Raw genomic sequence first — 18,463 nt, 5'->3', positions numbered from 1 at the left:
GCTGAGCTAAAAGATATGGTGCTCTCCCTTCAACGCAGAGCAATTGATGCTGAAGACAGACAGAGGAGGAACAACATCAGAGTGGTGGGCCTGCCTGAGGGAACGGCAGGGGATAAGCCAGTCTTGTTTGCTGAGGCTTTTTTCAAACAACTACTGTCGCTGGAAGATTTACCCCCCCCACTTACGTTGTGGAAAGAGCACACAGAGTACCCATGGGTTGCAGACCACCAGGAGCCTTCCCTAGGCCCTTGTTGGTTTGGTTCCTGAACTATAGGGACCGTGATATGATCCTGGCCAAGTCCAGACAAATGCCAGAGCTTAAGTACGAAAATGCCAGGGTAATGTTTTTCCCAGACTTCTCGGCAGCTACGCAACAGCAACACTGGTCATTCAATAATGTCCGTAAGCGACTGAAGAGACAAAGAGATCCAATACAGTATGCTATACCCGAGCAAGCTCAGGTTCCAATTTAAGGGCAGCGTGAAATTCTTTGAAGACCCTGGAGAGGCAAGTGACTGGCTTGACAAGGAACTCTCCTGAATCGTCTTGAACCAGAGGCCAAACGCACCTGGATTTACAGTTGCACCTGTTGTGCTTTGTTCCTAGGCTCTTGTTCTTTTTCCTAGCCTTGTATGTCCGTGGAACGACGTGATCAGATCTATGAGACTATATATGATTGAAGAGATGGAAGGTCTCAGACATATTTGAGTCTCCCTGTTTTACACCAAAAGGGTAAGAGGAATCCATCCCCTACGAGAACCCTTAGCAGTAGAGTCTGTGAGAAGGTAACGTACTTTAAACAATCAACCACTAATGCAAGCTGAGGAGACCTACAGTGGAACATAATATATACCCACAGATGTCTGCAACAAGTACTGTAATGGCGGTGGGTCTATCTGTTCATAGATTGCTTCTCTCCTTTATTGGGCATAGATACATTTTTCTTTAAATTTCTCCTCAGATGCTCCATTGGTTTATGAACTGGAGCAATGAGAATACATGCGGATTCGACACAGTGCTGCAGAACTGTTTGCAACGACCAGACCTCACAAGAAGTTTTTTGTTGTTTTTGGGATGAAGCTACATGCTAGAACTGTTTTTGTGTTTTGTTGGGGACTTTTTTCTGGTATAATAGCAGGGGGGGATGTTCTAACTGTCACAGCTCAGGTACTTGTACCTTTTGTCTGGTGTAAGAATATAGTAAGATCCTTTGCGCTATCAAGGTGAATATATGGTAATCTGATAAGTTGCAGCTAGATCTAAAGTGTATAAATGCACTTAAATGGTATAAAGTAAATAATGATCAGGGCAGCTTGATGATTTATATAAAATATTAACAATAAGCGATAAATGATGTACAAAATCGCTAATTGCGATTATGCAAATTGCTAATGGTGCTGTGCAAAATAACTGAAGCAACAGTAGTCCTATGTTCAATGTAGATGAATACTATAGTGCCTATGTTGTAACTGTGCAAAACCGCATAATGATGCTGTGTAAAAATCGCTAAAAAACAATAAACAGTGCTAAACAAACCAAGCTGAGTATGTGCACGTAGTGTTGTGCAAATGCTATAGTGTTTCTGGGTATTAATATACTAATGTAAACGCATAGTATATATTAAAGTGCCAATAGCCCTATGTTCAGTGTACATAAACATAGAATGACTATGTTGCAACTGTGCAAAGACACATGATGCTATGTAAAATCGCTAAGTATGTGCTAATCAGATAAGTTGCAGCTAGATCCAAGGTGTGTAAATGCACTTAAATGGTATAAAGTAAATGATATTCAGCTCAGTTAAATGATATATATGGAATATTTAACAATAAGCGATAAATGGTGTACAAAATCGCTAATTGCGATTATCACTAACTGCGATTATGTAAATAATGATGCTGTGCAAAATAACTGAAGCAACGGTTGCCCTATGTTTAGTGTATATAAACATTAAATGACTATGTTGCAACTGTGCAAAAACGCATGATACTGCTATGTAAAATCGCTGAAATCAACAATCAGCAGTGCTAAATAAAACAATCAGAGTGCGTGCGCTAAGCGCTGTGCGAATGCAACAATGACCCTAGATATTAATGCCCTAATTCCAGTGTAACCACAAAATATGTAAAATAAATAATGATGTATAATACCAATAAAACAATGCTTGTGCTAAAAATTGTGACTGTTACTGCAATACAGATGCGAAAGTTCACTTATTGAAAATGATAAAGTCTATGATAAATGAAAGTGCAAATAGTGCTCCAATGTGCTCTTCAAAACAGCCGCCGGTGTATCACTCTTCGTGTGTAACACTCAGTGTGTGCTGGCCTCTTACCTCCATGGAAATGGTAAACAGCAATGGAGATGGGTGTGGCTGGAGATCTTTGCAGAGTGTTGTAATGGATATCCCTCTTAAACCGTGGTATGATGGATGGTGGCTTAGGATGTGTTCATTTCCAGCAGATATATGCAAAGGATAAAGAAGAATCTCTCATAGTGTAATACTGAATATGCTAATAAATTTATTTAAAGCCAAATGGGTACTTACAACAGTGTAAAATAAAAACAGCAAGTCTGTAAATTGTGCGGCTTTACAGGTGCCTCTGTGCGTCACTTCCGATTCTCGTGCGGTCCGGTTACTCCCTATGCATTGCGTCACCTCGCGTAACTTCTTCAGGGGATCCGGATTGGTTGAAACCACTATAATTTTATATGAAAAGACAGGAAGTGTTTCGTCAGCCATTTTATTGGAAACCTGTCTCCAATATGGGGGAGGCCATTTTTGGTTAGTCCAGTGTTAAACATAATCCTATGTGTTATAAAGGCAGCGGCCATTGCATTGGTGGGTAAACACACCACTGGATATATAGTATCACCTACATTCCGGGAACTTATGTGTCAACACCTACACACAAGTTACTGAGTATTAAAGAAAGAGGGAAGTATATAGTACTTAAGTTAGTTCACTCATGTGGTAACTGTACCACATAATGAATAATTGGAGATAAGATAATACAAAAATAGTACTATTAATGGCTGAATTACAGTGAAAACCAGAAATGGTGTATAGATGTAAAAACATGTTAAAATACATAAATATCTTTATTAAGTATAAAATAAAGTTGATTAAAATAAATGGGGAGGAAAAAAATAAAAAAAAAATAATAAAAATAAAAAAATAGCAATTGGCATTAAAATGTCCCACCTATTAAAAATTACTTAAAAAACAGTTAAGGTCAAACTCTACATTGAGTCCATCTGGTACTAAAGTTTGGAGGGAATGTATCCATTTGGATTCCTTTTTGCTAATTGACCTAACTTTATGAGCTCCTCTACATGTTTTTTTTATATTTATCAATACCCCAGAAAGTTAATTGTGAGGGATCTTTTATCATGTACATGTAAAAAGTGCTTACTAAGGTTGTGTTTAGGGAACCCCTTGTATATGTTTTGAATGTGCTCCCTCATTCTGACAATTAAAGGTCTTTTAGTCCTTCCAACATATTGTAAACTGCAACTACATTGTATTACATATACAACTCCCTCAGTGTGGCAGCTAATAAAGTCTTTAATCTGGTGATTTTGTCCCGTATGTGTGGATGTGAATTGGTTTCTTTTAATGCTACTAAATGGTTGATGAGAGAATACACAACCCTTATATGCAAGCAAAGAAAGTTCTTAATCAAATGTATTGAATTTTGTTTAAAATACAATTACTTTTGGCATAACCAATATTTCTATAAACAAATTACAGGCATAGTGATGGGTGCGAAATTCGCACCAAGCATAGCCAATGCATTTATTGCACAATGGGAAGAGAAATCGATTTATGACAAACCTCCAATTGAATTGACTTTTTATAAAAGATTTAATCGATGACATCATCATTGTATGGAACGGAAGTAGAAAAACATTAGAAAACCTTTTAAGCCAACTCAACGAGAACGGTAAAAATATTAAATTAGTTTGGAACATCAGCAACAAAACAGTAAATTTTTTCGATTTGGACATTATGTTGGAAGGAAATAAACTCATCACAAGAATATAGTACTGTCACTGAGGGTTGATAACACAGCTGGGAGGGAACAGGTAGGTCCCCTGACGCTCCATAGTACTGGTCCTACGGACCGAGAAGGTCATGACAGATAACGTTAATATAGTGTCCTGGAACGTCAGGGGCCTCAACATCAAATTCAAAAGGGCCTCAATCTTTCACTATTTAAAGCATTATAAGCCACACCTAATTGTTCTACAGGAAACCCACCTAGAGGGAAGTAAAGTTATGGCATTGCGCAAACAGTGGATTCAAAAAGCAGTTCACTCCACATATTCCACGTTTGCGAGGGGAGTCTCCATTCTTATCAGTAGGCCGGTTCCGTGTACTATTCATCAAGTAATCACAGACCAGGGGGCAGGTATGCAGCAGTAATACTAGATATTTTTAACAGTCGTATATTGATAATTAATGTGACGTGCCTCCTCCCTTCCAGGTTCAAATTCTCTATGACATGTTGACTAGGCTAGCCCAATACATACATTTACCCCTGGTTGTGCTGGGAGACTTCAACGCTGTGCTGGACGCGGCGTTGGACTCTTCCAATCCAGGCAGGATGAGTTCTGCTGATCTGCGGAGCTGGGCCTCTGTAGCTGGAGTGGTGGAGTTATGGAGGTGGAAGCATCCATCGGATCGATGCTTCTCTCACATATCGACAGCTCATGGCTCCTCAGCGAGAATAGACCTAGCTTTTGCCAATAATCTTATGTTACCGTATGTGGAGAGTATCGATTACCTGGCTGGGGGTCTGTCGGATCACAATCCTCCGTTTCTCACTCTGGCCTTCTGGTCGGGGGGGCGGGGGGTGGCGTCTATCCCCTAGTTGGTTGCAACACAAACAAGTTTCTACTCAGCTGGAGGAGGTTAGCCAAAAGTATTGGGCTTCCAATGTTGACACGGCAGAACCCCCGGTGGTCTGGGATGCCTTCAAGGCGGTCGCCAGAGGGGAATGCATATCGGCCAATAAGACTGCTCGTGTTAACGAGAATGAGGAATATAAAAATATGCAACAGAAAGAGAGAGAATGTGCCAGGGCACATGCGGAGTCCCCATCGAGGGCCTCGTATGGATCCCTACTGGAGATTAGACGGCGCCTGTTGCTGTTTGTCCAACAAGGACAAAGTCAGAGGAGTCTTAAAAAAATAATGCACAGGCTTTTTGCAGAGGGGGACAGAAATGGGAAGCTCCTGGCTATGCTGGTGGCGGATCACCCTCCGATGGCTCAGATCCCGGTTATAAAAGACAAGGGGGGGGGCGATGGTTAGTGATCTGACACTTATCATGCAGGAGTTTGTAGACTTTTTCCCATCATTATATTCTAACGATTAAGGAGATGCAATGTGCGCTTTCCCGCCTAACAAGGCCCCTGGGCCAGATGGCTTCCCGGCAGATTTTTATAAGGCTAACGTTGAATCATTAGCTGTTAGATTTAAGTGGTTACTGGAACACTGTCTAGATCGCTCCTCCCTACCAGATTCAATGATGGAAGCATATATGATTCTTTTGCCAAAACCAGGGAAGGACCTGACAGACTGTGCATCTTACCGCCCCATTGCCCTCCTGAACACAGAGCTTAAAATTCTAACCAAATTATTAGCAACCAGACTTGCCCAGGTTATTCAGACAATAGTTAATATAGATCCAACTGGTTTCATGCCAGGAAAATCGACAGACACTAACCTCAGGAGACCGTTCACACATTTACAGCTCCCCCCACAGACTCTGAATCTAGAATTGTGGTATCCATAGATATAGCAAAGGCCTTTGACTTTGTAGATTGGCAATTCATGAGTAAGGTACTGGAGGTCATGGGATTCGGACCCTACTTTCGGAAATGGATCTCCTTGTTATACAAAAACCCCAAGGTGGCGATACGCATGGGTAAGGTGGTGTCTCCTTTTTTGCAATCGGTAGGGGTACCAGACAGGGCTGTTCTCTGTCCCCCTTCCTTTTTGCCCTGGTGATGGAGCCCCTAGCTATCGCATTGCGTGCCTCCGGGAGGGGTCAGGATATTAAAGTGGGCACTATCCATGAAACATTAGCATTATATGCTGATGATATGCTCCTTTTTCTTGAAGATCCAGGGAACTCACTGAAGGTAGTACTGGAAATATTGGATGAGTTCGCCAAGTTCTCGGGGTTACAGGTGAACTGAAGCAAATCCTCAATTCTCCCGTTAGATGGTAAGGCAAAAAGTGGGGTGGATCCGGATCTACCACTACAATGGGTATCGTCCATGAAATACCTGGGGGTAAAGGTTACAGCTAACATAAATGACTACATGTCCCTTAATTTGCTCCCATTGGTGACTTTCCTTAAACAAAAAACTCAGGCGTGGATTAGGCTCCCACTGTCTCTGATAGGCAGGATCAGTCTACTTAAAATGAAGGTCATCCGGGAATTTTATACTTTTTGAGACATGCACCAGTGTGGATTCCAAAATCGTATTTCAAACAATTAGATGGAATAGTGGGCTCCTTTTTATGGGCCCTCAAACCCCCCAGGATTGGGCTTAAGGTACTTCAAGAACCAGGTGATGGGGGGGTATTAGCGCTCCCAGATTGGCACAAATACTATCTGGCAGGGCAGATGGTTTATGGTTAACTATGGACGAGGGTAACACATCCACGGTGTTGGAGGCGGCTCACTTGGGGTCGTATGAAAGCTTGCGTATGGCTCTATTTAGGGGGTCTTAAATCTGAATTACCATTAACTAATACTATGAAGGCTACGATTAAAGTGTGGGACACGGCGGTTCACCTAGCTTTCAGGGTTATTCGCCCACGACACGATTGTGGATGAACCCTATGCTGTAGCATTTCTATAACCTACCTGACCCCATGATATGGGCAATAAAGGGTGTTAAGACATTAGGAGACATAACCTCCTGTGGTGATCTTTTGACGTTTCCCTAGTTGAAGTCGAAACATAACTTGGACAATACGTACCTATTTCGTTACTTACAACTTAGGCATGCATATCAGACACAATTCAGGGACCGTAAAGTGGAATCACTTCCATCAACTCTTGAGTCAATGTTATCGGAGGACGTTATAGACAAACCCCTCTCCAAATCTTACAAAGAGTTTTTCAAAAACACACCTAAGGTAGTGGTTAAATGCAGAAATAGATGGGAAGCGGAGGTTACAGAGTTGCAGGGAGAGGATTGGGATGCAGTGTGATCCAACCGTTTCGACATCTGGTATCAGCCAGAGACAGGCTGATTCAATTTAAATTCCTTCATAGGAGTTACTTTACTCCAGCAAGGTTGACAAAGATTTTTGGGACAGCCTCAGCGGAATGTTGGAGATGTGCATTTTCCCCAGCTGATGCTAGCAACATTTTCTGCCACTGTCCGCACATCAGAAGCTATTGGGAAGAGGTCCTATCATGTGTTTCGGACATTCTCACAACCACCATTCCTTTAACAATAAGGGTATGTCTGTTGGGATTGGTGGAAGAAGTGGTACAGACCAGGGCTTTGAGAACATTGCTCATTATTCTGCTGTTTTATGCTAAAAAGGCCATATTACTTAAATGGAAAGATCCAAGGGCATCACATTTTGGAAGACGTTGGTGAACAATATGATGCCCTTTTACAAATCTACTTACCAGGCTAGAGGGTGTAGAAAGAAATTTGATAAGGTATGGCAGGTCTGGTATGGAACGGATAATACGGTGGGATAAACAGTCAAATACAATTGTTTAAGTCTTTCGGGGAGGTGTCACTATATAAATGTGAGAATTTTATGATTAATATAGGTAATGGAGGGGTGAAACGACGGTAGTGGATTGACGGCCCACAGTGTGGAATATGTCTGCCTTTTCTCAGTGGGTGGTTTGGTTTTTAAAAGAGCATGGTGATTGAGTACTCAATTCTCATTTTTATGCAAGATGTGGACTGTGACAGGGGGGGAGAGATTGTGGGGGCTTTGTATGGATGGGGTTAGTGGAATGTTAGGTAGTTCTTTCTTTTCTTTTTTTGGGCCCTGCGAGGCCACATTGTCGGGATACTGCCATGTTGGCGGCCCGGTGATTGTTATGTGTATGTTATAAAAACTGAATAAAAAGAATTAAAAAAAACAAAAAAACAAAAAAACAACCACTAGTGGAACTTAATATCTCAAAAGTGACAGGTTCTCTTTAACCACTTCCCACCGGGCCTATAGCAGAATGACGGTCGGGCGGTGGTTCAGTTATCCTGACGGTGTTATATGACGTCCTGCAGGGTGGGGGCGCACATAGCGGCGATCAGTGGTGCGGTGTGTCAGCCTGACACACCGCTACACCAATCTCGGTAAAAAGCCCCCGGCGGAGGCTCTTTACCACGTGATCAGCCGTGTCCAATCACGGCTGGTCACGATGTAAACAGGCCATTGATTGGCTTTTCCTCACTCGCGTCTGACAGACATGAGTAGAGGAGAGCCAATCGGTGGCTCTTCTGACATAAACAATCAGCGCAGACCCCCTCGGATGCCCACACTGGAAGCTCCTAACATGTGGATGGCCAGGTACATCCCCCATGGCCATCCACATGTGAAAATCAATGCCCAACATATGCCAATCAGTGCCCACAAATGGGCACTGACTGGCACCTCTATGGCACAATAAAAATCAGTGATGCCCAGCAATGCCACCCATTAGTGCCACCTACGAGTGCCCATCAGTGCCGCCTATGAGAGCCCATCAGTGCCACATACCAGTGCCGCCTCATCGGTGCCCATCAGTGCAGCCATATCAGTGCCCGTCATTGAAGAAAATGTACTTATTTACAAAAAATTTTAACAGAAACAAAGAAAAACATTTTTTTTCAAAATTTTCGGTCTTTATTATTTGTTGGCAAAAAATAAAAAAAAACGCAGAGGTGATCAAATACCACCAAAAGAAAGCTCTATTTATGGGAACAAAATGATAAAAAATTTGTTTGGGTACAGTGTAGCATGACCACGCAATTGTCATTCAATTTGCGACAGCGCTGAACGCTGAAAATTGGCTTGGGCAGGACGGCGTATAAGTGCCTGGTATTGAAGTGGTTAAAGTGCATCTGCCATATATACACCAATCAGCTATAACTTAATAATCACAGATTACAATGGCATTTGAAAGTCAGTGGGATGTTAGGCAGCAAGTAAACATGTTGTCCCTGAAGCTTATTTATTGAAAGCAGAAAACATGGGCATCGCAGTTTGTTGCGTATGGGGCTGTGTAGATGCAAACCAATCAGGGTGCCCATGCTGAGTCATGTCCACAGCCAAAATCATTCACAATGGGCATGCGAGCATCAGAACTGGACCATGGAGCAATGGTATTTTTTTTACATCATGTGGATGGCTGGGTGTGTGTGTGTTTCACTTTCCTGGGAAAGAAATGGCACCAGGATGCAGTATGGGAACAAGGCAAGCCAGCGATGGCAGTGTGATGCTCTGGGCAATGTTCTGCTGGAAAACCTTGGGTCCTGTCATTCATGTAGACTACTTAGGCATGTGCCACCTACCTAAACATGGTTTCTGACCAAGTAAACCCCTTCATAGAAACAGTGTTCACGGATGGCATTGGCCTCTTTCAACAGAATGATGCGCCCTGCCACACTGAAAAAAAGGGATCAAGAATGGTTTGAAGAACACGAGTTTGAGGTGCTGACCTCCGTCCAAACGAGCAACTATAGGAAGTGTCCGATCCATGGAGGCCCCACCTCGCAATGTCTAGGACATAAAGGATCTGCTACTGACAGCTTGGTGCCAGATACCACAGTATACCTTCAGAGTGGCGTCTATGCCTCGATAGGTCAGGGCTGTTTTGGCGGCAAAAAGCAGAACCACTCAATGTTAGGTGGGTGGTCATTATGGCTGAATGGTGTATAAGGTAGCCCACGATAATTGAATGCAGTTGCGTGAGGCTGATGTTCAGTCACTATAGGCGTTAAGCAGCTCTGTAGAGTAAGGCCATACATTCACTGCCCTGTAGCTTTCTGTGAATGGCACTTGAATATGGCATTTTCTGTTCAGGGGAACTCTCCATGAAATGGTCTACTGAGTACTGTACATGAGGTCATCATGCATGAAAGTTTCTCTGTTGTGACCAATGGTGATTCTGGGTCAGATGCAAACTGGTTCTTTTGAAACCACTATTTGGAGGCAAATGCTTCTCCAACTGGATCACTATAGAATTACTGACCTTCCCCCTGCTGATATACAAATCTGTTGAAGTCATATACAATACTGGGCAAAATTAACCCCTTAACGACAAAGGTCAAAACAAATTGTAATGTCTGAAAGCAGTTTTGCATTTGGCATGTGTTATTAAAACTGCACATATCTTTGCAACTACCTAGTGTATCCAGGTGAATTATACATTGTATTTTTTCAGAACAAAGTGGGCCTTTTTCACAGTGGTAATTTTTTTTTTTAAACTTTAGCTGTATATTTTTTACTATAACCTACCATCAAAGAACCCAAAATAACAGTAACAGCCAGTAACAAAACTACATACACACACCAGCCACTGTATTAGGTACACCTTGCTAGTACCGGATTGGACCCCCTTTTTTCTTCAGAACTGCCTTAATTCTTCATGCCATAGAGTCAACAAGGTGTTGGAAACATTCCTCAGAGATTTTGGTCCATAGTGACATGAAAGCATCACGCAGTTGCTGCAGATTTGTTGGCTGCACATCCATGATGCAAATCTTTCGTTCCACCACATTCCAAAGGTGCTCTATTGGATTGAGATCTGGTGACTGTGGAGGCCATTGGAGTACAGTCACCTCATTGTCATGTTCAGGAAACCAGTTTGAGATGATCTGAGCTTTGTGACGTGGTGCATTATCCTGCTGGAAGGAGCCATCAGAAGATGGGTACACTGTAGTCATAAAGGGATGGACATGGTCAGCAACGATACTCAGGTAGGCCTTGGTGTTTAAAACAATACTCAATTGGTATAAAGAAGCTAAAAACGTGCCACGAAAATATCCCCCACACCATTACACCACCACCAGCCTGAACCGTTGATACAAGGCAGGATTGATCCATGCTTTCATGCTGTTTATGCCAAATTCTGACCCTACTATCTGAATGTCGCAGCTGAAATTGAGATTTCTGCTTCAAGGCTTGATGTGTTGTGCATTTAGAGATGCTATTCTGCATACCTTGGTTGTAACGAGTGGTTATTTGAGTTACAGTTGCCTTTCTATCATCTCAAACCAGTCTGCCCATTGTTCTCTGACATCAGTAAGACATTTTCGTCCACACAACTGCCAACTCACTGGATAGTTTCTCTTTCAGACCATTCTCTGTAAACTCTAGAGATGGTTGTGCGTGAAAATTCCAGCAGATCAGCAGTTTTTGAAATACACAGACCAGCCTGTCTGGCACCAATAACCATGCCACGTTCAAAGTCACTTAAATGCCCTTTTTTTTCCCATTCTGATGCTCGGTTTAAACTTCAGCAATTCGTCTTCACCACGTCTATATGCCTAAATGCATTGAGTTGCTGCCATGTGATTGGCTGATTATCAGTTTGTGTTACCAAGCGATTGAACAGGTGTACCTAATAAAATGGTCAGTGAGCGTATGTGTCCATTATTTTTGGTTTGTAATTGTAGTAGGGCATAGTTTGCTTTTTTTTTATTATTATCCTACCTAAAACACACTGACAATAAACTAGCACTATTTACAACACATTGACTGACATCAACCTAGATCAAAGCCTGAATTAGTAATTGGATCTTTAAAGTGGATGTAAACCCTCACATATACCCAGTGAAGTGAACAGCCTCAGATGATACACAGAGATGAAACAAATCTCCCAATATAAGTTTTACATGTATACCTGTAGTCTTCAGCTTTCTATATTCTTTAGAGTGTGTTAGAGATTTTTTTTTTCTTCCTGTTCAGCAGTAGGAGTCTTGGCATACACTGTGTGACAGCTGATTAGAGGAAAGGCACCCCCCCTCCACATACAGAGGATGGAAGGAATGTGCAGAGCTGTGCTGTAAATAGACCAGCTCTCTGATAATCTATTTATAGCACCCACCCCGACAGCTGGTTTTATCTCGGTTGTCAAAGAACTTGTCAGAATGCTGATAACAGAGGAACAAAGCAGCAGAATGGCACGGGACTTAGGGCTTTGGAGAGAGATGTAAACACTACAGATATATATGTGCTTAGGTCAAATTTCATGAATCAGGTTTATAGCCACTTGCAGACCACCCCCAATGTACTGCAGATGGGCAGCCAGCATAGGCAAAGTGACATGCCCATACGCCGTTGCAACACAGAGCTATGTACAGAGAACGGTCTCTCTGATTCTCTTCCCTGCAAAGCAGTGATGAGAATCTTAGAGATCGATTGGTAAAAGCAACACACTACACAGCAAAAAATGGCCTGGTTATGAAGAGGGTAAAAACTTCTGGAGATCAGGTGATTCATTTTTTTAAGTTTACTTTCTTCACCTTTATGAGAAAAAAATACAATAAATCTTTTTCACCAGAGGAGACAGAGTAGAGGGGTGGGTTCTACAGCTAGTGATCACTGTGAAAGCCAATCACAGGCTATTACAACGATCACTTGATCAGAAGGCGGTCCTTTTGGGTTTTGAGCATTAGTATGAGACAAAGAGCTGTCAGAAAAGATCGGTCAACTTACTGGGATACGCGATTGAGCGTGCTTCCAGTACAAACACAGACATGCATATATGCAGCCCCTCAGAAGAAAGCACAGTATTGTGAGGCCACATGTGTCTGTATACTTGGCACGAATAGGATAAACATGAAGAGAAATATCTGTGCTCTGCCTTCTAACATTTGTTGTTGGGGAGAATCTCCAGCTAAATGTTTCGTTCCTTTGTGTTTGATGGCATGAGAAATACTTAACATTTTTATTGCCATTGGTGTCGCCATGGAAGATAAGCTGCCACTGCTGACCTTCTGAAAAAATACTAGTGCCTGGCAGTCATGCCGTTGCAATGGCTACTGAACCAACTTATAACAAGTGAGCAGACCAGGGGTTCTGATGTCATTTTGCATTGTTGTTTCAAGTCAGTGTCTCAAAGTATTCAATTAGAAACAACTAGGCAACTAGTAATTTTCAGGAGCTGATCAGGTCAGTAAAAGGCAGCCTTTGCTTTTCTCTCAGTACAAGCTTCCTATAATTATAGGATGCCAGCTGCCATGGACTGCGACAAGCAATATGAACACTTCTCAATCAGAGACAATGCTGTAAACCCATAGCTGATACATTTTGCTTCATTTATTAAGCAGTATGAAACTTGTGTGAGAGAATATCATATTTTTTGGCAGCTTTCACAGAACTCCAAGCCAAGAAAGCCATACGACTGCAAACAGCAGTAGTAAAAACAATTGAGTTTGTTTTTTTACCATGCAGAAAGCTAAAATCTGGTTCATAGACTGGAAATATTACTATTTATTCCACCAACACCCATAAATAAATCACCACATGTGCTTAGAAATAGTTAAATCTTTATTTTTGGGTTTTTTGAGATTTTTTTTTTTTTTGGCGTGATTGAATAGCTTCCCCCTATGATAAAAATGAAGCCCCTCTCTACCTCTTGGGTTATGTCCTCAGTTTTGGAAGGAACTGCAAAAAGAGCAACATGTTACAGACCCCCCCCATTACTAAGGTATAAAGCAGCACCAGAAGAGAGAACACAGTAGTGGGGGGGAGAGAGGATCAGTGAGGGTCCATGATTCCAGAATTAAACCATTATTCTCTGTGTGTCCCTGCTTCCTGTTCTCCCCCTCCAAAAGTCTTACGAGTGTCTAGAAGCGACGTGTGGTATAATGCTTTGACAGTCTCCATTAGGAAGGTATTAGCGTTTTCTGCAGGTGGAGGTTCTGAACCTAGACAGGAGAGTTAGTAGCCCCTCCACAGTTGATGTAGATGTCCATGTTTCATACCAGCTCCAGGACCTACAAGGAAGATGATAGAACCAGATCATTAATGGTTCTAAAATACAAAACACAAGCAAGAGAGAAAAAGGGGTTTTCTTCAAGCTAAATGATCAAACTATTTTGCAAAATATGTCATCCTGCCGACGTTGTTTAGATATGAAATAGCAGCACCAAATAGAGATATATAGTAAATACTGCATGACATCAATTCTAAAAACTTGGTCTCTCATTACATTCAAGTTTTTCCCAAAAGATAAAAAATACATTTTTAACAACTGCAACAAAATGCCAAACAGTCCATTTCATACTATTGCCACTAAACCCTTAGCGTGCAAAATGTACAATGTTTCTTACCTATAAAACAGAGCACTGGTTCTTCAGACAAAACTAACAAGGTCTTAGCACACTTTTGTAAAGCTACCACTAGCTACTTGCTAACTGAGGCATATCTAATGCCCTGTACACACGATCAGAAATTCCGTCAGAAAAAACTTGGATGGTTTTTCCGACGGAATTCCGCTCAAGCTTGCCTTGCATACACACGGTCACACAAAAGTTCTCTGAACTTTCGACCGTCAAGAACGCGGTGAAGAACAACACTACGACGAGCCGAGAAAAGGAAGTCTAATGCTTCCGAGCATGCGCTGAATGGTTTCTGAGCATGCGTGATTTTTTGCGCGTCCGAATTGCATACAGGCGAACGCATTTTCAGATAGGAACTTTTTCCGACCGAAAAATAGAGAACCTGCTCTCAATCCTTTGCTGGCTGCCAGCAAAAGTCCGATGGAGCATACACACGGTCAGAATTTGCTGACCAAAAGCTCACATCCAACTTTTGCAGGCAGAATTTCTGATCGTTTGTATGGGGCATAATGCAAATGAAAGAATCTTGCTGCATTAGAGGAGGATATGGAACCAATAGAAGGGACTTCCATTGGTTGTACTAAGTACTGCAATATTCTGAGAACAAAAACTAAAGCAGTTAGCTATAAACACACTAACATAATAAAGCTGAACTACAGCATGAGACCAATTTTTAGAAAATATATTCCCTCCACAATTAGAAGCTAAAACGCTTCCCAGTTTTTTTAAACTTAGTAGGTGCAGATCTGAAAAATTGTCACAATTACTTCCTGTGAAACCATCATTCTTCTAAATTCCATCTATCTCTATCTCAGGCCATATAGAGGAGGGATCTGTGAGGCATCCCATGGTACTTCCCTTAGGCAGCTGCAAAAGATGTCGGTGAAGTGCCTTGAAAAAGTATTTATATCCCTTGAAATTTTCCACATTTTGTCATGTTACAACCAAAAATGTAAATTTTGGGGGGGGGGATTTTATGTAATAGACCAACACAAAGTGGCACATAATTGTAAAGTGGAAGGAAAAAGATAATTGGTTTTCAATTTTTTTTTTTTTACAAATAACTATGTGAAATATGTGGCGTGCATTTGTAATCAGCCCCAGCGAGTCAATACTTTGTAGAACCACCTTTGCCTGCAATTACCGCTGCAAGACTTTTTGGGGCTGTCTCTACCAGCTTTGCACATCTAGAGAGCAAAATGTTTGCCCATTCTTCTCTGCAAAATAGCTCAAGCTCTGTCAGATTGGATAGAAAGCGTCTGAACAGCAAGTTTCAAGTCTTGCCACAGATTCTCAATTGGATTTAAGTCTGGACTTTGACTGGGATATTCTAACACATGAATATGGTTTGATCTAAACCATTCCATTGTAGCTCTGGCTGTATGTTGTATGTTTGGGGTCGTTGTCCTGCTGGTAGATTAATCTCCACCCCAGTCTCAAGTCTTAAGCAGACTAAAAGGTTTTCTTCCAAGATTGCCCTGTATTTGGCACCATCCATCTTCCCATCTACTCTGACCAGCTTCCCTGTCCCTGCTGAAGAAAAGCATTCCCACATAATGCTACCACCACCATGTTTTACGGTGGGGATGGTGTGTTCAGGGTGATGTGCAGTGTTAGTTTTCCACCACACAAAGCATTTTGCATCATCTGACCAGAGCACCTTCTTCCACATATTTGCTGCATCCTCCACATGGCTTCTCGCAAACTGCAAATGGGACTTCTTATGGCTTTCTTCTTGCCACTCTTCCATAAAGGCTTGATTTGTGGAGTGCATGACTAATTGTTTTCCTGTGGACAGATTCTCCCACCTGAGCTTTGGATCTCTAAAGCTCCTCCAGAGTCATCATGGGCCTCTTGGCTGCTTCTCTGATTAATGCTCTCCTTCCCAGCCTGTCAGTTTAGGTGGACGACCATGTCTTGGTAGGTTTGCAGTTGTGCCATACTCTCTCCATTTTCGGATGGTGGATTGAACAGTGCTCCATGAGATGTTCAAAGCTTGGGATATTTTATTTTTTTTATAACCTAACCCTGCTTTAAACTTCTCCACAAATTTATTCCTGACCTCCTGTCTGGTGTGTTCTTTGGTCTTCATGATGCATTCACTAAGTTTCTCTAACAAACCTCAGAGGGATTCACAGAACAACTGTATTTATGCCGAGATTAAATTACACACAGATGGAACTTTATTTACCAATTAGGCAACTTCTGAAGGCAATTGGAACCACTTGATTTTAGTTAGGGGTATCAGCGTTAGGCCCCTTTCACACGGACGGATAGAATGGTGCTTTTAGCTGCGGATTTTCTAATTTTTCTACCGCAGCTAAAAGCACACAATACTTTCCTATGGCCCCATTCACACACTGCGTTTAGCTGCGAATTAGATACAGGTGGTTCTGTGCGGATAGAAAAAATAGAATTGACTGCGTCCAGGAGCGATTTAGCACAGCTATCCGCACATAACCGCAGGTAATTGCAGTGCACTGTGTCAGCTGCGGATAACAGCGTCGAGCTGCTCATCGGGAAAGGAAAAATGATTTTTCCTTTCCCAATGAGCGACAAGCACAGGAATCCGACTCGGATCCCCGCCAATGCCCGGCACTGTTTGGTATGAATCTTGAGGGGGAACTCCACGCCAAATTTTAAATAAAAAAATGCCGTGGGTTCCCCCTCCCAGGGGCATACCAGGCCCTTCGGTCTGGTATGGATTTTAAGAGGAACCCCTACGCCGAAAAAACGGCGTGGGGTCCCCCCCAAATCCATACCAGACCCTTATCCGAGCATGCAGCCCGGTCGGTCAGGAAAGGGGGTGGGGACGGGCGAGCGCCCCCCCCCCCCGTACCAGGCCGCATGCCCTCAACAGGGGGGGTGTGTGCTTTGGGGGAGGAGGCGCCCTGCGGCTCCGCCACCCCAAAGCACCTTGTCCCCATGTTGATGAGGACAAGGGACTCTTCCCGACAACCCTGGCCGTTGGTTGTCGGGGTCTGCGGGCGGAGGGCTTATCGGAATCCGGGAGCCCCCTTTAATATGGGGGCCCCCAGATCCCGGCCCCCCACCCTATGTGAATGAGTATGGGGTACATGGTACCCCTACCCATTAACCTAGGGAAAAAGTGTAAAAAAAAAAAAACACTACACAGATTTTTAAAGTAATTTATTAGACAGCTCCGGGGGTCCTCTTCCGCCGGGCTCCTCCGCTATCTTCTGCTCTTTTGCTAGCGGAGGAGCCCGGTCTGCTGCCTTCTTCCCTCTTCTGATGTTGACACGACGCTCTCTCCGGCTGGAATGCACTCTGGGCGCTCCACTCTGACTTATATAAGCGGTGACCCCGCCCCCTTATGCTGTCACAGTCCCTGGGCATGCTGGCACTGACGTTTTAGGGGGCGTGGTCATCACCGATGACCACGCCCCCTAAAACGTCACAGTCGCAGCATGCCCAGGGACTGTGACGGCATAAGGGGGCGGGGTCACCGCTTATATAAGTCAGAGCGGAGCGCCCAGAGTGCATTCCAGCCGGAGAGAGCATCGTGTCAACATCAGAAGAAGAGAAGAGGGAAGAAGGCAGCAGACCGGGCTCCTCCGCTAGCAAAAGAGAGGCAAAAGAGCAGAAGATAGCGGAGGAGCCCGGCAGAAGACCCGGAGAGCGCGGAGAAGAACCGGTTGTCGGCCCTTGTCCTCATCAACATGGGGACAAGGTGCTTTGGGGTGGGGGGCCGCAGGGCGCCCCCTCCCCCAAAGCACACACCCACCCATGTTGAGGGCATGCGGCCTGGTACGGCTCGGGGGGGGGGGGGGGCGCTCGCCCGCCCCCCCCCCTTTCCTGACCGACCGGGCTGCGTGCTCGGATAAGCGTCTGGTATGGATTTTGGGGGGGACCCCACGCTGTTTTTTCGGTGTATAAGTTCCTCTTAAAATCCATACCAGACTGAAGGGCCTGGTATGCCCCTGGGGGGGAACCCACGCCATTTTTTTTATTTAAAATTTGGCGTGGAGTTCCCCCTCAAGATTCATACCAAACAGTGCGAGTCGGCACCGTCGGGTTGCCATGGAAATGGCAAACCACAGCCAAACGCGACCGCAGCTAACGCACTGTGCAAATGCAGCTGATCGCAGTGCCTGGAGTCTTCAACTCCACGGGTAAAA

At 43.4% G+C, this 18,463-nt stretch overlaps 1 protein-coding gene across 4 annotated transcripts in view; it reads right to left on the bottom strand.

The window, feature by feature from the left end:
• Positions 1-13,509: 13,509 nt before the first annotated feature.
• Positions 13,510-18,463, bottom strand: part of COP1 (COP1 E3 ubiquitin ligase) — a 333,947-nt gene continuing 328,993 nt past the window's right edge. For all 4 annotated transcript variants that reach the window (XM_073593409.1, XM_073593408.1, XM_073593411.1 and 1 more), the window contains one exon: positions 13,510-13,979. In XM_073593409.1, coding sequence (XP_073449510.1) covers positions 13,962-13,979 — 18 coding nt within the window. In that variant the 3' untranslated portion in view covers positions 13,510-13,961. The remainder of the gene's footprint in view (positions 13,980-18,463) is intronic.

The sequence above is a fragment of the Aquarana catesbeiana genome, linkage group LG07 (assembly GCF_042186555.1).
Source record: "Aquarana catesbeiana isolate 2022-GZ linkage group LG07, ASM4218655v1, whole genome shotgun sequence".
Classification (NCBI taxonomy): Eukaryota; Metazoa; Chordata; class Amphibia; order Anura; family Ranidae; genus Aquarana; species Aquarana catesbeiana.
The sequence above is the reverse complement of the archived record's forward strand: the minus strand, read 5'-3'. Positions and strand labels throughout refer to the sequence as shown.